Raw genomic sequence first — 22,612 nt, forward strand, 5'->3', positions numbered from 1 at the left:
TGTTTAAATTAGCCCAAAACTAAGCAAAATATTCAACAGTCAGAAGGTATGAGAGAACACAGGATGAGAGCTGTGAATAAAGCTGAAGTTATGATGACTCCCAAGGGCTGGGGACTGGGCATCTGCTCCCCAGGGAGAGGGAAGAATTGGGATGCACTTTTACATATGGCAGGAGGCAGACACTGAGCTCAGGTGTGTCTGTAAAGGGAGAAGTTTCACAAAGGCTGCTGTGCATTTTAGATAAAGGCTGGAGGAACTGTGCCCCCAGACCAGGAAAGTAGAGATTTGCTTGACTTCTGCACAATCCATGGGGGCACAAAAGTCTCCTAAGAGAAACTAGAACCCCAGACCTGAGCCAACTGAAGTGCATAGTCCAAATTTTCACTGTCCTCTATAGTACACAGAGTCCTAGGAACTCTCCTTCCCAAGACACAAAGTTAACATGAGGATTAATCCCAAACAGATGATGTCCTGGGAATTCCAGTCAACACAAATCCAAGAGATGGAGGATAGAACAAAAAGGTTCAACAAATATCTAACTACTATTCTAGAAAACAAAAAATTGAGAGCATGGAGAAAAGATACAGTATGAAAAATAATATCTAAAAATCTTTGACAGTCCAGTTTCCGTTCAAGGTGGATGCCATCTTCTCTCTCACAACTCTGTGGGGCTCCTTTTAGAAACCCGTTTAAAGGCTGAAGAGCTTTCTCCCTAGAGGAGGAGGTCTGCACCACCTCAGCACAGTTTGGCTCAGCAGGGCTCACATCACAGAACATGCAGCACAGGGAAAGTAGGTGTTGGCCTTCTTCTGGCCTTAATTTGCCTTGAGGGAAGAGCTGTGCCAGGGCTTTCCTAAATGATATTATTCCTTTATGCTCCAAATGATTAAGTGGTGAAATTAATCCCATAAAGTCTCAAGGGAATTATGTTCCACTGACTGCCATCACCAGCAGGAAAGGTTTCCTTGACTATCAATACACGACTTCTTGGCTCAGCTTGTTCATTTTTGTTTCACATATCTGAAGTAATGTGGAAATCACTTAGTTTTAAATAAAAATGTATTTAAAGGCTACTATTGTATTTGCACTTTATTGAAATTTTCAATTACAAAATTGCCAAAGAATGATGATTTTTTAAAAAGCAACATATCAAAAGAGACAAGAGGGAAGGAAGGAGGGGGGGCAGGGAAAGGGAAGGAAAGGGGAAAGTCAAGGAACATTAGCAAGGACTCATGGACAAAACCAAAGGGGAAGAGCTGAGGGAGGGAAGGAGGGAGGAGGCAAGGGAAAGTTGTGGGGGGTAGGAAGAGACAAATGTATTTGAAAAAATAAATTAAAATAAAATTAAAAAAAATAAAAAATAAATAAAAAAATAAAAAGCAACATATCTAATATAAAATTCTCCCAAACATAATTAAGCCGTCTTCAAGTATATAATGAGCTCATTGGGAGTCAGAAAAGACATCACAGAAAGTACAGGAAGCTTGGCTTCTCTACTTAGACATTTAGGATCTAATGGACTAATTGGGACACGCACATACACACACACCTGACAGTGGAGGATGAATAGAATGAAGCATTAACTTTCCTGTACAAGCCATGGCATCTTAGTTCAGACAGAAGGGAGAGAAATGCTCCTGGTGCAGCATGGGGAGCTACTTGAAAGCAGAGGCCCCAAAGTTGAGTCACATGTTGATAAGCAGGAGGGTGGCAAACCAGGAGGTATGGGATGAAAGAATTCAACAAGATGAGAATGAACTACGGTGTTGAGCAAAGCACCAAATACAGGATGACCTCTAACCATTTTTTACATCAATATTTATGCAAATCATAAAAGAATAGCTTATACTTTTTAAAATTCACACAATAAGGCAGGGCTATATACTCCTATTATCTTTTTGAGAAATAAAGCACCAGTTACCTATTAAGTTAAAAATGAGCATACCCTTTGACCCAGAAATTGTTCTAGAAATCTATTTAAAGAATACTCACAGGACACACACACATATATGTATGTGTATATATGTGTACTGCTTATTGAATACACAGTATTATTTATTGTAGTAGAACATTGAAAATTGCTTAAATGTCCATTGTTAGGGAAATAGTGAAGAACATTTTGTTAGATATCATGAAACTGATAAATATGAAAGAAGGAAGGAAGGGAGAGGGGAAAGGAATTATATAGGGCAGAATTTATTACTTTCATTCAATAAATCTCTTGTGCTATTTGAAGTATTATTTTCATAATCTACAAATATTTAAAATGTAACTATAAACATCTTAATTTCTTGAAATACAAGATATTCCCAGTGAATATTACCTTCTATGTATAATATGAAAAAATAATCACTTTATGTTCTCAGAAATCCACTTTTAAAATTCCTTCTTTCATTGTCTGGTGAAAAGTTACTCTAGCAACTGCCTTTTCTAATCCATTCAATGAAAACTGTGAACATCTGCTAGATGCTAGGCAGTGGATATCTTTTTAAAAAATCAGTCCTGTCTGGCGTGGCTCAGTGGACTGAGCGCCAGCCTGAGAATCAAAGGGTCACTGGTTGATTCCCAGGTAGGACATATACCTGTGTTGTGGGCCAGGTCCCCTGTAGGGGGTGCTCAAGAGGCAACCACACATTGGGGTTTTTCTCCTCTTTCTCCCTTCCTCTCTCTCTAAAAATAAACAAATGCAATGTTTTTAGAAAAATCATGCCTGCAATTTTTATCTTTAAAACACCTTTCTTCCTAATATTCTGAATATCTACACATCTAATTTCAGTTTAAATAAATCTGTGACCCTGTTTGAGATTCTAATGAAACCCTAAGACTTAGTTCCTCAAACACAGGTGTTTGCAAACAATCTAAGGCATTTGCTAATGCCTAGACATGGAGATGACTCCTGTATTTGGCTCTCACAATTGGTATCTTGTTGAAGTTTCATGATCTTGTCCTTTATTTAACAAAAATATGTCAGATTTTCCTTGTCCCATGATCAAAGGATTCCTTCAGAGAGCAAGTATAGAATTATCACTGATTAAAGTAAGCACTTTTAGTTAAAACCTATTGCTCTGTTTCTCTCCCATATGTGTTTTCATAAAAATCAATAAGTAATTCGAGTAGCAAGGCTAAACATAGATTAATGTGGAGAAAATAACTCTTCAGTACTTTTCACAAAGTCCTATAAATCTCAATTACATATTTTACAAAGTGTCTTTACTGTGACTTTTTTTGCAACTGCAATAAACATGTACATTCTGCAATAAATCATAGTTACAGAGAGAGAATAATTTTTTATTTCCTATTCATTTGTAAAGTTTTCATCTGATATTATATACAGCAGCATGAAATATGGTATAGTCACTCAAATGTGATGAATCAATTTTTAGCAGCATCATCAACAAAGTTCAATTTTCATTCTATTATGATCTGGATAAAAGTAATTTTTTCATCACATTTTATGTCCATATTTAATATCAGATGTAATAAGAAAAAATTACAAAAATAATAGGATATCAATAGAAAAAATAAGGAGGATTTTTTAAGTAAAGCAAAGGCTATATTGGAACTGAAACATTAGACTATGTGGGTGGATTCATTGTCAATCTTATTTCATCAAAATATGGGGGTAGTTTCAAGCACAGAACACTACCTGTGATGAAAATAAATACTCATATTATTTCTAATCAATATGTAATAAAACTGATTGATGACTCTCAGAGGGAGCTGAGTCTGTAGCTTATAGTCAATATTACCCAAAGTCAAACAAGTAAAATGTCACAAAAGTAAATAACTAAAATACATGTTCCTTTGGGAAATAATGCCAGTCCCAAATTTCAATACCCATTGTAGCTTTTTTTCAGAAGTGACTTAAGAATATATGAGAATCTGGCAGGCTACAGTCTACTCAAATTTTTTCCCTTTCTTAAATGACTCAATTAATTTATAGTTGGCAGGAAAAAAGTTTACAAAAATCTGCATGATGCTGATGACTTGTAGTTTATCTACCTAATATTTTAAGAAGGGCATATGAGGAAAGCTTTACAATTTTTAATTAAAGAGAGCTGATAAAGTAAATACATTTTATGCCCTACCTCTAATGGAAATTAATTAATATGCATTTTCAAAATCACCTTAAATAAAATTGTTGGTTAATATGCAGTATTTAAAAATCAAAGTTCAATATTCAAATCTCAAAGGGAAAGAGAAAGTAAATTCAAATGCACAGGAGAAAATGCACACTGCTGTAAATTACTTGTAGTAAACATTAGTCATATGGGATTTTTACCTTAAATAAGTGTGAACATGACTACAATATAACAAATAACCTATTTTTGCTGCTTTCAGCATTCTCTCCCACATCTCTAGCCTATATGCCTACCATCTCATTTTGTATCAAAAGCATATTTATCATTTTTGCTGCCATTGCCTCTAATCCTTGGCTAAGTCAACAACACAATGAATTATCTTGTAGAACTGCATTGTCTTCAAGGTAATTTTTTAAATTGAGATTCTTACACACAACTAACATAATGTGCACCAATTCTCCTTGTGAAGTGCTAGGTGCAAGGGCCCTGAGTGGCCATCAGTTTCCAGTGGACATCACTCTTCTTTGCCACTCATCACTCTGTCCTAGAGACTTGGGGATGGCAAGTCTCCAAAGGAGAAGGCAAGACATTTACTAGATTACATGTCTCTGCTTCTATCCTAATGAGACTCTATAATGGACCACCTGTCCTAACAAGTCACAAAGAATGGCAGTCATTTGTGGCCAACTGACTTCTAAACAGCACTGAGCATGTAGCCAAGAACACAACCTTTGACCTCAGTACACAGGCAGCAAGACTTGGCTCCAACTGTGGCCAGTATGTAGCTTTGGACAAATCAGTGCTTTCTCCTCTCAATGTCCTCACTTATCAATTGGGGATAATGACACTTTACGTGTTTATTTTCAGGATGAAAAACACAATGGATGGAAAACCTTTTGCTTGGTGCCAGATATATAATAAGCAATCGAAAAATGGAAGCAGTAGTTCTCATAAGTAATGATAGTAATTACAGTAATAAAGACTGGACTGTCTGTTGGACAATTTGTCATCATAAGAACATAGTGTTTGTTATTTCCTGGCTTTATCATTGACTATTGAGTATATAGAACAGGGAAAATAGTGCATTATATACAGCCCATGAAATAGTAAGAGCATGTATAATTTTAAATGTTTTTTCTATTAGTCATTTTCAGAAATCCGATTCGTAGGTTGGCCTTGCTTATGTGCTTCTTTTATCTGATAAAAATTTTTTAAATCAGATTTAGCTTATTATGGACTTTTTGAAGCTTGGGCTATTGTCTTTTGTTTTTATGATTCAAAAGACCTATAACAAAAAATATGCCTAATATCTATTTAGTTCCTAAATGACTGTCCAGGATAGATTTTATCATTAAATGACATTCACTGGGTTGTTCTATCAAAACAGAACATGTTTTGTTTTTTACCTGACTGTACAATGAATAGAGTTCAAACCACCATCCAAATAGTTTTGTACTCATCCCCTGTACGCAATTTCTCACCTTCCTTTGAAATATCAAGACAAATAAATCGTTTGCTGTGATTTCCTTCCCATGTGTGATAGAGTTGTTGTTTTTTCTCTAACTGGCATATCACATCTGTTTGGGTAACTGTCCCTTCCACCAGCATCTTACCATGGGTGAATGATGTTAAACTTTTATTACAAAATTTTGAATACAACTAAACTTTGCAAGGTACTTCCTGATTTTCATTTTAATTAAACAGTTATCTGAAATGTAAAAAGATTTGGGGAAGACAGTAAATTAGCAGAGTCTGCGAATCATGAGAAATGAGTTTAACCCTGCTGCCCCTGTATGGGGATCTCTGGAACTCTAGCCTCATTCACTCTGATGCTCAGTTTTCTCATCTGTAAAATTGTCTAGTAAACTACATGGCTTCATTACCTTTCTCAGCTCAGAATTCCTCTAATTTCATGTACAGAGTTATTACAGAGTTTTGCAATGTCTCCTCTTTTATGCCTCAGATTGTATCTCCCACAGGTTAATAAGCATGAAGTAACACAGAGGAATGGAGGGATTCAAGTGGGGTAAGTACTCAGAAAATAGAAGTAGGGCAAATTTTCTAAATGTCATTTTTGGGGCTTCACCTCCATAGTGTAATCTTTTGGGTGTTGCCTGTCCACAAAACTTTTCACTGTGTGCTTACTACCCACCTCCCCACACACTCACTTGAACCATGGAATCTGAATGCCTGTTAAACAGATTTTGTGGTCTTCAAATATGTCCTTGTGATAATGTACATTCCTCATTGGGTCTGGGTCATAAGGAGTGGGTGATGTCTTAAGTACAGAGGCTAACATCTTAGAGAGGGTATGTTAGTTGAGGATCCTTAAGAATGAGCTGTAGAAAACATACCCTGAAATAAGGATGGAAAAGTATCTAAATAGAAGACAGAGAAACAACCAGCAATTCAGTCACAATGTGACAGAGATTTAGGGGGAGAGAGAAGATAAACCACTAAGTGCTGGAGACTATGAAGGAAGCTGCAAGGCTGAGGCTTCTGCTCTGTATTTCAATCAATGCTTGTCTTAAATTTTGGGAAGGAGCGCTTGTGAAAAGTCCGCTAAAGACAGAGAGTGGCTCAAATCTTGGAAAGGGGGCAAAAATTCAAGTGTATGGGGATATATAAAATTATGTATGTGAGGCTTAATTAAACTATTCGAAACTGAATGGCACAGGCTAAATATGGATACAATTCTAAAAGTTCTAAAGACATTCTAAAGAGGCAGATAAAGCACAAGACGGAAGATAGTTTTGAAGAGTGGCAAGAAAGACATAATTGATTAATGAAAACCAAACACAACCAAACACTGGCCTTCTAAGTAGAATGAAATGAAATTTGAAGGATTAATTTATAGGGGCATAATGCAAGGTTAAGGATACCTTGTGCCGTTCCCTTCTATTCTTCCCCCCTTGCTATAAGATCCTAAACAATCTAAGTAGCAAACTATTGCAAACAAAACAAAATAATATCAGACACCAGGATGTTAATCTGAAAGCATCTATGTCTTATCCTCTATTATTAAGGTTGTAATTTTTCCTCAAATAACCCGGAGATGCTTTCATATTTTGCTACTGTGTCTCTAATTTCTACCTCTTTGTGTGTTTGCTTTGTGCGAGACATTATATATTATAAGTGTAGTTTCTTAGTTACTTCTCACATTAACCCCATAGTGTTGGTCTATAATTTATCTATTTCACAGATGAAAAAAACAAAGCAAGAAGGGGTCATTATTTTCCCAAGGTCACCACACTAGTACAGACTACAACCATGATCAAAACTGCAGAGCCATTATTTTGAGTTTTAAATTTTTCCTAAAGTAATTTTAGACTGTGTAGTACATTTTCATGGCAAGTGTACATACACCTCCACTATGTGATCTATATATTGTGTAAAATGATACTTGTTTTCCTGCTAAGAAAAAACGTTAAGGTATAAACATCATTACACTACTTCTTTTTTCCTTCTCCCTTCTACACAATCATAATTTGTAATATTTACATCATATTCTGTAAATCCTACAGTTGTTTTGGTGAATAAATACTGAAGACTCTGAATGACTTCAAGATTTCATATAAAATGAAGTCTCTGAGTTCTTGACCATTAAAAATAATAAGAAAGAATTCAACACATTCTCTTCCTAAGGGCTTTATAAGCATTGTGTCATTATATCCTAGAATGTAAAGTTTCAGGTCTCTCTCATTCCTCTTTTCTGGATGCCTAGTGGAAGCTTTCTTTATCTTTGAATTCCATTGTCATTACTAAGATATACTTTAGCATTGATTGCTCTATGTTCACTTATTGAGACAAATTGTACATTTTTAATCAGTATATTCAAGATTTCTTTTCCTACAATTTTTTGAGTTACATATTGAAAATTTTTTCAATTTATACACCTAAAGGTGCATAGATATGTTATAGATATGATACTGATTCTTTTTTATTACTCATCTTGACATCAGTTTTTACAGGACCCTATATTAGTCACTGAACCATGTAGAGGAAAGGTTAGGCAATGCTATGGGATAGGTGGACATGTATGTGTATCAGTGTCCCTTCATTTCAATAGTTTACAACCCTACATGCACATTAGAATCACCTGGAGAACTTTTTAAAGCCATCCCTGCTTCGGATCACTCTAAAATATTGATTTACTTGTCCTGGGAATGGTGGTTGGGAATTGGTGAGTATTAAAAGGCTCCCCACCACATCCTAAGGTATAGCCAGATTTGTGAATCTTAACTTGAGTCTTTCCCTTGTCCAAGTCAACACAAATTAGCAGCATTGGGACCTTCACAATGGAGTGCCTGTCCTCTTCTCTATCTCTCCACCAACTGCTCGCAGAAATAAAAACCTCTACTTTTTGATGCCACATGGAGTCCCAGAAAGTTCCCACAGTTAGCTACACACTGATTTTCCCTGACTGGAGTAGAGGACTGTACTGCCCCTTTGAGAACAGTTATTTTAGAATATCAGCATTCTGTTGGCTCTGTCTGAGATCCTCAATAGCCAGAATCCTTTCAGGAAGTTTTCTGTTAGCCACCTGGCCCTCTGAGTGGTTTATAGTTACAGGTTTTCAGAGTCCTTAAATATAGAAATTGCATTTCTGTTTCTCAGTCCCCTTGATGTTTGGGTAATTTTAGAGCTAGAAAGGTGTCTTTACTCTGCAATTTTGTAAGAGAAGCTTTTTATAACTTTTTCTGCTTAATGACTCTGGCTTTTAATATATCTGAAAACCTGAGTTTTCAACATGAATATTAAATGTCAATGAGACATAAAGCCAGTTATAAACAAAATTTGATAAATGAGTCAGAATTCAATGTATTACATGATAATTTGATTCTTATGAAAAAAGTCCTCCATTTTTAATCAATCAATACACATAAAGTACATTGAACAAATTTATATATACAATAAGGCATCCCATTATGTTTTAAATTCAACTGCATGCAGAAAAAGATGATCATGTCTCTAAGAGAATAATTCATTTTCCTCACTTTGGGAAAAACACTATCTTTTGTTTCCATGAGGACTTTAAAAATCTCCCAAAATACTGTATTTTGTGTATCTACATAGGTACAGAATATCAGGAAGTAGTTATCAATTCCACTCTAAGCTTTAGTGACTACTTTAAAATGTTTTGATGATAGTACAAACCCAACATTTCATTATCTAACCATTAGTCATACAATGATATTTAATTCAATCATCATTTGAAGAAAAGAAGCAAACAAACCAAATTAAGCTTTCATAGAAAAGGAAGTTATGAAGAATGGTCAACACTGCCAACAAAAACAGACAAATTCAGAGAAAAGGACGATAAGAAAACAATGTAATTCTCTAGTATGTCTTTATATCCTAAAAAAAAACATGACTGGTTACCAACAAATTAAAAAAAGACACATTTGCTCAGTCAATTAATAAATATTTATAGACGGTTCCCTATGAGCTGGGCATTGTGTTAGGCCCTAGGGACATGAAGATGAAAAGATGTGCTTCCTGTTTTCAAGATGCTTAAATCCTTGAAAAGGAAAAGTACAAATAAGCAGTAGAGTTTACAGTAAGATCATTGTCTTAGTGGGGGCCTACAACACCCAAGGCCAGTCCCCCTTAGATTTGGGCCGCTCAAGCCAAAGCACTTTGTAAGGAAACTTTCTTAAAGAGAGATTGTAGTCTACATTAGTTGAAGCCATTATAAGTTACAGTGAAGAAATAAAGATAATAAACTTAAATATAATGCAGCATTTTGAGTTTAGGCTACTTTTAAAATGGTTAGAGTGTCATCTGATTTTAAAGGACTGGATGTTTCCTGTGCAAGGGCAGCCAGACACCTGAATGCTGGCCACTCTCCATACAAAAGATGGGTATGTTAGGTTAGCCCCTAAAAGAAGGAGCTTCAGGCTCTGATAAGCCATGCATTTGAGTTGTGTTCCCAGCTGTAGAACTTCTGGAGCTTGTTCCACAGAGTTTACCAAACCTATATATCTCATGTCCCATACCACACCTGTGATATCTTTCTCATCCATTAGTATAATCCATAAGAGGCCTCTGTACTTTTGAGATAAGGAAGGGTGTAAGATTTGTTCTCAAGCCAATAAGTTTAAGAGCATACAACAAATTTAAATACTTCTGGTTCCTAAATTTCTATGAAATGAGAAACTGTATTATTGGCTAAAAGAGATCTAATTACAATGCTGGAAATCCACTATGAGGTTATATTAAAATATGAGAATGAAAATTTAAGGATGTTTTGTGTATGGTGTAAGTTGGTGGTTGAGTTTCATTTTTTTGCATGTAGTTATCTAGATCTCCCAACACCATTTGTTGAAGAGGCTATTTGTACTCCATTTTATGCTCCTGCCCCCTTTGTTGACTATTAATTGAAAATAAAAACATGGGTTTATTTCTGGGCTCTCTATTCTAGTCCATTGATCTAACTAAACTCAAGATGGATAAGACTTAAGTATAAGTCGCAACACCATAAAAGTCCTGGAGGAGAACATAGGCAAGAATATCTTAGATATTCCACACAGCAATATTTTCATCAATATGTCTCCTACAGCAAGGGGCATAAAGGAAAAAATAAACAAATGGGACTACATCAAAATAGGAAGTTTCTGCAGGGCTAAAGAGAACATCAGCAAAATGAAAAGGGAACCAACCATATTGGGAAAACATAGTTGCCAATGATAACTTGGACAAGGGTTTGATCTTCAAAATATATAAAGAACTCACATGACTCCACTCCAAGAAGACAAACAATTCAATTAAAAAATGGGCAAAGGACTTGAACAGACACTTTTCCTAGGAGGACATACACAGGGCTAGAGGACTTACGAAAGGATGCTCAATATCACTAGCCATCAAAGAGATGCAAATTAAAACCACAATGAGATACCACATCACACCCATCAGAATGGCCACCATAAAAAGATCAACAAACAACAAGTGCTGGTATGGTTGTAGAGAAACGAGAACCCTAGTACACTGTTGATGAGAATGCAGACTGGTGCAGCCACCGTGGAAAACAGCATGAAATTTCCTAGAAAAACTAAAAATAGAACTGCCTTTTGACCCAGTAATTCTACTCCTGGGACTTTACCCTAAGAATCCCAAAACAGCAATTCAAAAGAATCTATGCACCCCAATGTTCATAGCAGTACAATTTACAATAGCCAAGTGTCGGAAGCAACCTAAATGCCCATCAGTAGATGAGTGGATCAAGAAAGTATGGTACATTTACACAATGGAATACCACTAGCAGAAAGAAAAAAAGAATTACTAAACTTCGCGACAGCACGGATGGAACTCGAGAGCATTATGCTAAGTGAAATAAGCCAGGCAGCAAAAGACAAATACCATATAATCTCACCTATAAGTGGAATCTAACCAACAAAATGAACAAGCAAGGAAAATATAACCAGCAACATTGAAAGAAAAAAGAAACCAACAGAGTCAAGTGGGAAGGGAGGAAGGGAGGGGGGGAAAAGGAAGGGAAGGGTCAAGTCAAGGAACATGTATAAAGGACCCATGGACAAAGCCAAAGTGGGGAAGGATTGAGGGAGGGAGGAGGGGAAGAGGGGCAAGGGAAAGTGATGGAAGGAAGGTGGAGACAAATATATTTGAACAAAAAATAAAAATTAATGGAAAAAAAAACTATGGTACATTTACACAATGGAATACTACATAGCAGAGAGAAAGAAGGAGCTCCTACCCTTCACAGCAGCATGAATGGAACTGGAGAGCACTATGCTAAGAGGAATAAGCCAGTGAGTTAAAGACAAATACCATATGATCTCACATATAAGAAGAACCTAATCAAAACAAACAAGCAAGCAAAATATAACCAGAGACATTGAAATAAAGAACAAAGTGCCCTTAACCAGAGTGGAGGGGGATGGGGGATAATAGAGGAAAAAAGGGAAGGGTCATTAAGAAACATGTATAAAGAACCCATGGACAAAGCCAAAGAGGGGTAGGATACAGGGTGGGAGGAGGGGCAGGTGGGGCTGGAGCAAGTGGTGGGGAGAAAATGGAGACAAATGTACTTGAACAACAATAAAAACTATAAGAAGAAATTTTAAAAAAGAAAATTTAAGGATGTTATTTACAATATTCAGTTAAAAAAATACCAACTATTTGTGTTTTTCAGCCCAAGTTCAGCATTATATTCTGTCCAAAGGCTTTAGTCTTATGGTTTTAATTCACATATCAAAAAGTACTCCTTAATCAAGACCATCACACATTCTTTCTCAAATTCCAGTCCTTAGCTAGAGTTCATTAAGTCATCTTGCATAACAGCATCCAGGAGCTGTTGTAACTGAAGGCCAGGGTGGGAATAGGATTTATCAGCCACATTTTTTGATCAGTGAAGATTTGTAGCAGTCCAGAGTTGGCAGTGCCTGATGCTCTCTTCCCTGACTTTGAATGAAATCCCCCTTGTCCAGTAGGCCCATTCAGATGTAAAACCCCATCAAAAGTCAGGAAATTCATTTGGCTTCCAAAAGCACAATGACTGTCCTGTTATACATTGAAAGGCTTCTCTTTTAGGCCCTGGGTAAAAAATGTTTAGAACCCTTTTTAACCTATCTGGGCCTTGAAACTTAAGACAAAATTAATTATTTTTATTTTCAAGTGATCTCAATAATAATTCTGTTAGGGACTAAATGTTTGTGCCTCCCTACCAAATCATATTTGAAGCACTAACCCTTAATATGATGGGATTAGGAGGTGGGGCCTTTGGGGGGTGATTTGTTTAGATGAGGTCATAAGGGCATCATTCTCATGATGTGATTAGTGGCCTTATAAAATGAGACCAGAGAACTTTTTCTCTCTCTCTCTACCCCCTCACTCCCACACTCCCACAGCTTCCCTGTAAGGACATAGCAAAAACAAACAAAAACCTCAAAAAACCCAATTATCTGCAAGCAAGGAAGAGGAGGGTGTCTCACCAGAACTCAACCATGCTGATGCCCAGATCTCAGTCTTCCAGCATCCAGATGAGAGAGTAATAAATTTATGTTGTTTACACCACCCAGTCTATGGTATTTTGTTATGGTAACCTGAGCTAATACAAATTCTCAAAGCATAAAATAATGTTTCTGTTCCATGGGTGTTTTCTTCAAAAAAGAAATATGTATAATTTGCATGGAATTATAATAAATGCAATGATATCAACTAAATGGTAGCTACTAAGTTCTTTCATTATTGTGTGTGAATGGTATACATTCTAGGACTTGATAGAACAAGCCACAAATACATCTACACATTTAAGCACATTATATTCCCAAACAAGCATTTCTCATATGGCCATTACATAGTTGATGTATATTCATTAAGTATTTGACTGCTGTCTTTTGTTCCAGGATTCTTTTTCAGCTCTCATGCACTCATCAATGCTTAGTATTCCCAGATATTTAAGACTTACCTTTACTGCTTAATTATAGTTAGAATGTGAAAAGAAACCACATCATGTTTATATTTGAGACAACAACTCCTAGACCTTGCTCAACAAACAAATATTTTAAAATGCTATAATTAAGAATCAAAATAGTCTAAAAGGAGAGATATTTAACTCTCTACAGACACTGATGAATATACATAAACACAGACTGTATGTTACATATTATAAGATAGAATATATTACAATTTAAACATATAATTAAAACTTGCAGTTGTGTTTCTTAAATATTATAGCCAGTCTTAACTTGAAACATCGATTATACATCTATTCTCTCCATTTCATAAACATTGTAAAATAGAAACTGAAAACATTTTACCAGTAAGACAGACCTATCTCATTAAAGCCACTGTAGCCCAGTTCTTGCCTGCTAAGTCCCAGATCTTCGAGGTCCATGCATTTAAATCCTGGTGGGCACTGGTAACCTTCTTCTAGTTCTGGTGAACAGTGTGTATCTGGGATAGCTAAACTATTCCAGGTCACATTTCTGTGAAGAACACATGAAAGGGTTAGGCAACTTCAACAACTGTATATGATGATTAAAATGAATAATGTAATCACTTTTCATTAATATTAGCTGTATATGGACACAGATTTAAGATTCATGATTTATAAATAGTATTCATCATATAATAACATAGTAAACATTCTCAAATGACACCTGATCCATTCCCACAATAGGCCTTTATTATTACCATTATTTTTTTTTTATCTTTAAAGTTCAGGACTCAGACAAGCAAAGGGAGAAATTTTCATATATATTTTCAAGAAATGTTAACTGATCTTGGGATTCCCTGTTGTTCACAAAATCCTTATCCTACTGTGGACAGAACCTTTACTTCTCTACTTCTAAGCAGTGTTACATGACAGACATTCGCCATATGGCACAAATACTGGGTCTCATAATGACACTTGGCCTTCTGCTGTGTTGGTAGTTGTGTGGTTTGGAAAGAAATCAGACAAGTAAAATGAGATTGAAGGAACTAAATGTATCACATTAGAAAGAGGGATATTATGGTGTAAGCTGGCGATAGCTCCAAGAATATTAAGATTTTTCAAGGTGGATAGTGAAAATAACCCTTTTTCATCTTTCTGGAAGACAAGCAGGAGATTAAGTTGATGTAGAAGGATTTAAGTATGTACTGGCTGTCTTGGTAGTGAGTACAGGTAATGACTGGAATAGCGTTTGTGGAATCTCTTTCTGGGCTGACCTTAACAATGGGCCCCAAATAGGAGCTATCTGAAGCAATTCATATGGATTGTATAGAGGCCAAATTTTAGGCTAGATGATTTTATAAGATGGTTTTCTAAACCCATGATTTTATTTATTATGTCATTTCCCACTACATAAATATTTGTAGGCATTTCCTAAATGGGGATCAACCTTAGGATAGTCTCTGTTCCCTCACTTTATGGCGAAATTGAAGCAGACTTGTTGGGTCATATTTCTGTTCTTTAATACCTCCTTATATTATATTGGCTGCTATATAATAGGCTTTTTCTAAAGTCTGACATATAATTCTATACAATCCTTTAGCTGCTTGAGGCCACCCACAAACACACATTCAATGTTACACACACACACACACACACACACACACACACACACACACACCCATGATGCCTGGTGATACCTTGCCCAGTTCTTAGTTATAAACCAATCTCCAAAAGCCTCATCCACATCTCAGATGACCCCTATGCTTATTCCTTCAGAATTCTGTTAGCTTCAAGAGAGAAAATATGTCTATACATCTCAGGGAGTAAGTGTTTAAATAACTGTTTTCTCTAGTCACATTTTAAGCTGCCACTTTGGACTACACAAACAAACCCCAAGGAACAGCTCTAATTGTGAAAATTACAACTTCATTTTGTCAGAAAGATATGACTTTAGGCAGACACATCACTTATTTCTCCTTATTTCACACTTTTATATGTAGGCCAAATGATCCATTTTTGCTAAAATCTGACTCCATGTTTCTGATGTGGTTCTACCCACATACCATACATGCAAAAAAGATGGTAGGGAGACTGGGCTTCGAGTTTCAGAGTAAGGCTTGCTGGATTTGATCCAAAGCTCTGCCATTTACTGGTTGTGTGACTTGACTGAAGATCTAAATGTTTCTAAGCTCAGTTTTCTCACCAGTAAAATAGGGGTAGTAATCATAATAGAAAGGGAAGCTTATGTAAGGATTAAAATAAATGCACCAAGTGATTCACTCAGAATAGCACCTAGCATGCTGCAAGTACTCAATAAATGCCTATTATAAATAATTAGTATTAATTAGAACAATAAATTGTAGCATAAATTCTGGCACTTAAAAACACAACAATAAATGCTTATCAAAAGAATAGAAGAAATTTTGACCTGTGATACCAAAAGCATTTTGTTCACAGAATTATACAGCTGAAAAAAACTTTACAGATCACCAAACATTGTATTTATACTTGAGAAAGGTAAATTATAAAGTTCAGAGAGGGAAGATTTTACTAGCCCATCAAAAATGTTTTGCTTTCATTGCTGATATATTAAAAAGACAATAGCAACAGTGTCTGAGAAAACACTGTCTACATGAAAAAGTTTCAAAAAAAAAAACCCTCATCTTTCAGCTATTTGGATAAGCTATTGGACTCTGGAGCTAGTTCACTGGGTGTGATTTTTAGTTTAGCCACTCTGTTACATCTGAGACTTTACCTCTCTGTGTCTGTTTCTTCTTCAGTGAGATGACAGGAAAATGCCTACCCAATAAGGGTGTGATGAGAAATGTAAAGGTTTATACCTGTAAAATATTTAAATAAGTACTTGGTAGACAATAAGTGCTAAGTGTGATCTATTGTTATTAATAGTTAGATATTAGTAAACTGCATAAATTAAAACCCTAACTCTGACATGTACTGCCTCAGTTTCCACAACTGCACTGACTTTTAGGGGTGGTTTAATGATTAAATGAGCTAATGTACAATGAGTTTATGCATAACTCCCAGACAATTGCTGGAAATAAGTTAGTCACTCAATAATTCTTAACTATCATGATTATGATTTCATTAATTTATAAATATTAGAGTATTTTTTTCTTTTTTGACTCAATTTCTTCCTTCATATTAACACCAATTCTCATTTGAAGCACAATCCTATCCAATGCAGATATTATGAAATCTTTGGGCTCCAGAGGCAGCAGATGTGAAACATTATTTTTGCCAACATCAAGCTATTGGCAAATGCTTTTTAGAGACATTTATTAGGTGATTAATTGCTCTGGAACACATGCATTTAAAACCACATGCTAATAACCCTTTTTAAAAGTGGAAATGAATGTCGAATTTCAGAATATATTTTAGTTTTACTTTCTCAGTTAAAAAGAAATCTTCCAGATTTTACTTTTATTTGTTGATGTTAATTATTCCCTTGTTCATTTTCCCTTAGATAGTCACAATAGAACAAGAAGCTCTCCGCAATTAGAGGAATAGAATTCTTGTTACAACCAGCCAAGTCTTAATATAGACAATAATTCTCCCAGTCATAATAAGTATCCATGCATGCTAAAGAGGGTTTCAAAACCTGCATTTATTACTCAAAGTCATATTTCTTGAAAAACTATCTACTTGTACCCTTCCTAATTTAATTTGTCAGCCCATTTTTGTGACCTCCAATCCTCTGGAATTGCTCTTATTTCCAAGTGCAATCTCTAATTAGAAAATTTTTAGTTTTTAACTTCTGTGACCTCTCAGCAGTGCTCTGCATAGTTGTTTTGGTAATAGGCCCTAAAAATGTCCCCATTCTAATCTCCTGTGAATATTTTATGTTACATGGCAAAAAAAGAATTAAAATTACATATGTGAACAAGGTTAAAAATCTTGAGTTTTGGTGATTATCCTGGATTATATAGGTGGGTCAAATCTGATCACAGGTCCATAGAATTAAGAAACCTTTTCTACTTATGGTTAGAGAGAGATGTGGCTATGGAAGAAAGGCTCAGAGAGATGCATTGAGATGCTGGCTTTGAAGATGCTGGCTTTGTCTAAATTTATCAGATCATTCTCCTTTTCCATCTCTTCCTCCTATAATGGACCTTTGTTTTTTTAAGGTTTTATTTATTTATTTTTAGAGAGGGATAGGGAGAGTGAGAGAGTGAAAAACATCAATGTGTGGTTGCCTCTTATGTGACCTCTACTGGGGAGCTGGCCTGCAACCCAGGCACGTGCCCTAGACTGGGAATCGAACCAGCAACCCTTTTGTTCACAGGCCGGTGCTCAATACACTGAGCCACACCAGGCAGGACCTATAATGGACTTTTAAATACTGAGTTGCTCTGACGTTGGTCCTTGGCCTTCATCTCTTTTTCATGATGTTTTCTCCCTATGCAGTCAGGTCCACTTCCACAGTTTCTATTCTCTCTTGTCCTAGATGACATTGTAGAGCCTCAGAGCTATGTGGCCAACTGCTTATTAGATCTCTCCCTTTGGCTATACCACCAGTACCAATGACTCTACCCCATTCTGAACTCTGACTTTCTCACCAACATTCCTTCTCATATCAAGTTGCACCATACCACCGTCATCCAGGGTTGAGCAAGTTTAAAATACTGGAATCACCTGATATCTACTTTTCCATCAACCCTAATGATTAATCATTATGTTCCTCTAAGTATCTCCCAAAACATCTTTTGAGTTTATTCAGTTGATTGATTCAGAGGTTGATTCCATCTCCACCTCTCACATGCACCCTATCTAACTTCCTCTCTTGTCATCCTGTATCCACTCAGCTTTTCGGATCCATTTATCCCTTAGCATCTAGAGAGACTTTTCATCATGATTGTCTTACATTAAGTCTGTCAATGACAAATCTTTAATATGATCTATAAGACATTGAAGGATCTCGCCCCTCCTCTTACCCCACAGGTCCTAGTATACAAACATGTTGGCCTTCTCCCAGCTCTTGGTGTGCTTTTTCTACTTCAGGGCCTTGTCTTCTACTTAGAAATCTGTCCTCTCATTTGTTCTTGGTTAACCCCATGTTTAGCCTGCAGACCCAGCCTTAACGTCACTTTCTTAGCTTGAATGTCACCCTAAGTCCCACAGAGGGGTTATATTTTCCTCCTATAACTTTACAAAGTGCCCACACTTTTCATTTCTGGCATCTGGAATATGTGAAATTCATGATTGTGTGGTCACTTACTGCATATCTTCTGAACTTGACTGTAGCCCACGGTAACCTCCATTATCATAAAATCCCTGACACATAGCCTGTGATGGTTAAATTTCTGTGTGAGCTTAACTATACTGTAGTGCCCAGTTGTTTGGTAAAACACCACTTTAAAAACTGCTGTGAAGGAAGTTTTTAGATGTGATTAACATTTAAATCAGTAGACTTTGAATAAAGCAGATTACCCTTCGTAATGTGGGTAGGGCTCATCCTATTAGTTGAAAGCCTTAAGAAAAAAAAGATTGAAGTCCTCCAAAGAAGAAGGCATTCTACCTCCGGACTGCCTCTGGACTAAGGACTGCAATATCAACTCTTGCTAAAATTTCCAGCTTGCTGATCTGCTCTAAAGAATTTGATATTGATAGCCCCACAGTCACAAGAGCCAATCCTTAAAATAAATCTATTTCACTCTATTTATATACCCTATTGATTATGTTTCTCTGAAGAATCTTAATACATAGTAAATAATTAATAATTATTTTCTGAGTAAATGAATGAATGTGTCTTTCTTTTCACCATTATTTAAATTTGATTGATCGACTGATTTATCTATTTATTTTTAAAGAACTACAGAAGAAACTCTTCAACAACTAGAACCCAGTATTTTTACACAATCATTTCCACATGATATCTAAATATAGGCATGCTTTTTCAATTTTTTACATTTCTGGCTGTAATAGTTTCCATATTTCAAAAGGAGTACTAGGAATACTCAGAGCCGTTGTTTCTCAAAAAGCTTTAAATATTTGCATGGCATATATTTTTAATAATTATTAACCAAATATTTATTTACAAATAACATGTAAAAAATTGAGATCTAAGAATATTTATTCTCAGCTCATTGCTAAAATTGTTTAATAACAGCTCTAAACAACTTCTTAGTACTTTAGAATTTTATGATTTGTTAATTATTATTTATTTTTTAAATTTTTAAAATTTATTCATTTTTAGAAAAAAGGAAAGGGAGGGAGAAAGAGAAGGAGAGACACATCCATGTGTGGTTGCCTCTAGTGCGCCCCTACTGGGGACCTGGCCCTCAACCCAGGCATGTGCCCTGACTGGGAATCGAACTCGAGATGCTTTGGTTCACAGGCCAGCACTCAATCCACTGAGCCACACAAGCCAGGACTAATTATTATTTCTGATGGCACAGAACATTGGCCAGTATATTGGAACACAAGGAGTATCACCTCACTTCAGTGATTAACCAACTTAACTACCTCTAGCAATTCACTTTAACCATTTCAGCCTCAGTTTCCTCATCTGTAAAATGAACAACCAATTAAAAACCAGTTCCAAGAATGACCTCATAACACATTCATATAAAATGATTAGAATGAAACCATGTGCACCATTGTATTCTGTTCTCTTCTATCCATAAGACTCACCAATGTCAAATGTAATAGCTCAAGATGCTATTTTCAAATCTTTTCATTACTCATCATATCATCCTTTCCTACTGATGTAAAACTGCTGTCACTGCTTATTGCAATGCATTTAGTGTTGGCCTTTTGTAATTACTGTCACTTATGAACATAGCTACACGTATTCAGCCTTTTCCAGAAATTGTTTTTCCCATATTCTTACTGGGATAACTTTATTTCACTTGCATCATCTTTCATTCAAAATAATTATTTTTGACAGGTCAATTCTATGCCACACAACATGCCAAAAATAGAGATGACTAAGAAGATATTTCAAATTTAGAGACCACTGTCTACCATGAGAGAGAATAAAAGAAAAGTAATGCCCACAGTAGAGCACAGTGAATGCTTTAAAATCTATCTCTATGCTCACTATGTTATAAAAACATAAAGTAGATACATTACATATGACTGCTAGTGGTGAATGGTGAGTAGTTTTGGGAAAAACTTCCAGTGTTGTTGATGCTTGGAGTGACTATTAAAGGATCAACAGACACTAGTTCTAGGGCAGGATACACAACGGCATCCTGGAAAGTGTAAATGTCAAACTCGGTTTGTGCACAGGAGACAGAGAAAGAGAGGGGGCAGGAAGAGAAAGAGAACATTTTTACTCTTTCATTGGTGGCTGTAGCTATTCACAACTTTTTTCTCAGGGGTTGTAAATAAGCAGTTTTTACTGTGCCAAACAATTTTTTAGACTACTGACCTGAAGATTTGGATACCGGAAAAAAAAATAAGGACACATACACAATCTTTGCACCTGGGAGAATAGTATTACCTTAAGTCATAGCCTGCCTCTTTGGTAAGTCGTGGGCATGAATTGTCCCTCTTATTGCACATGCTGGCAATGAACTTGCTATGGCTGTTACCCGCCTTTAAAGTTTACTCCAGAGACTCATTTGGCTTCATTTTCACTCCTATTTGGTCTCCTCTTTCAGGATTAATTAAAAACTCATATGACTTGGCCTGAATTCTAATGCGGGTGCTTTGGGAAATTAATCCCATTCTGGAATTTGCAGAGATGAAATTATTTATTGATTTTTGAAAACTTTTAATTACTTGGCTTGGATCTTTAGAGGGACTCCAAGACAAGATAAATAGTCCAAAAATAACGGAAAGTAATATTGACATAACACCTCTTTTTATAAACAAGTAAATCTGGCACATTTTCTAAGAAATAGAAAATAAATTTCCCCTTACTATTAAACAGATTATTTTAATGTGATTTTTCCTTTTTCTCATCCTTTCTTGAATGGCTAGATAGGTAAAAGCCATAAATAACTGAATTCATCATGAACCAAAATTTGAATAATATGTCATTTCAATTTTTAAAGTATTTTAGTCATTGTACTTTATTATATCTGTATAATTTTTAATTATATATTTTCTCCAAATTTGCTTCAACTGTATTACTCACTACTTTGCCAACATTGATAAGGGATGACCCTGTGACAGCAGCCAGAAGACTGGCATCTGAGGCAGGATGAGACAAAGAAAGTATTCAAAAAGAATATTAGAGCAGTAAACTATCAGAACACAGAAGAAACACTGATCAGCTCCAAGCTGAAAATGTCAAAACTGTTTTGAGGTTTAAATACAAATCCACTACCCTTGACATTTCAAATCTAGGTCAAGAGCTTCTGGAGCAATAATTCTTCTCTTTTTGCTTCAGGAACTCAAAGATCCAGGGTGAGGAGTTATCTATAAGGAGTGAGTTGGCATGACAGAAAATAGCCACCAGAATATGAGGTCAAGCATATAAGACTTTAGTTGGTGACTTTACCAATTAATTAATGTGTGGCAAGGAGCTATTTCCTCTCCTTTCTCATGAGGGTCAGAATACCTAATGTATGAGATCACTTTATGAATTAGCAATTGTGAATATAAAGTTCCTTATACTTATTAAGAGCTTAAAATATTTGTGTTTCTTGGATGTGGTTTGGCTGAGTATATGGCTGAAGAGCAACAATTTTTCTCACCCCAGCAGGCTTCCATCCTTTTGAGATAGTCAAATGAAGCCATGGGTTCCACAATGGTAAGAACATGGAATTACATTAAAAGTAAAGGCCAATCATATACTTTACAGTGTTCTTGATATTTCCAGTACCTCCAGCACCATACATAGTTATCACAATATTATTGACTCTATTTCCTGAACTGACTTTATATCCCATGACTATTTTGTAAATACCAATTTGTACTTCTTAATCTCTTTACCTTTTTCACCCAGTCCACCAAATCCACCTCCCATCTAGTAACCATCAGTCTGTTCTCTATAAGTCTTGTTTCAAATTTGTTAATTTGTTTATGCTATACACCTGAAACTAATATAAAATATTATCGAATATAAACTGTAATTGAAAAAATAAAATGAAGTAAAAAGAATAAAAGTTAAAAGAAAGTGAAGGCCAGGGAAGAATTTAGAAAGTGCCAAAACTATCCCCAG

At 35.8% G+C, this 22,612-nt stretch overlaps 1 protein-coding gene across 3 annotated transcripts in view; it reads right to left on the bottom strand.

The window, feature by feature from the left end:
• NALCN (sodium leak channel, non-selective) overlaps nucleotides 1-22,612 on the bottom strand; it is a 407,611-nt gene that overhangs the window by 338,506 nt on the left and 46,493 nt on the right. For all 3 annotated transcript variants that reach the window (XM_054574357.1, XM_054574356.1, XM_054574358.1), the window contains exon 7: nucleotides 13,875-14,029. In XM_054574357.1, the coding sequence (XP_054430332.1) occupies nucleotides 13,875-14,029 (155 nt within the window). The remainder of the gene's footprint in view (nucleotides 1-13,874; nucleotides 14,030-22,612) is intronic.

This window comes from Pteronotus mesoamericanus, unplaced genomic scaffold (genome assembly GCF_021234165.1).
Source record: "Pteronotus mesoamericanus isolate MK-2021 breed Mesoamerican mustached bat unplaced genomic scaffold, CSHL_Meso_final contig_26, whole genome shotgun sequence".
NCBI classification, from domain to species: domain Eukaryota; kingdom Metazoa; phylum Chordata; class Mammalia; order Chiroptera; family Mormoopidae; genus Pteronotus; species Pteronotus mesoamericanus.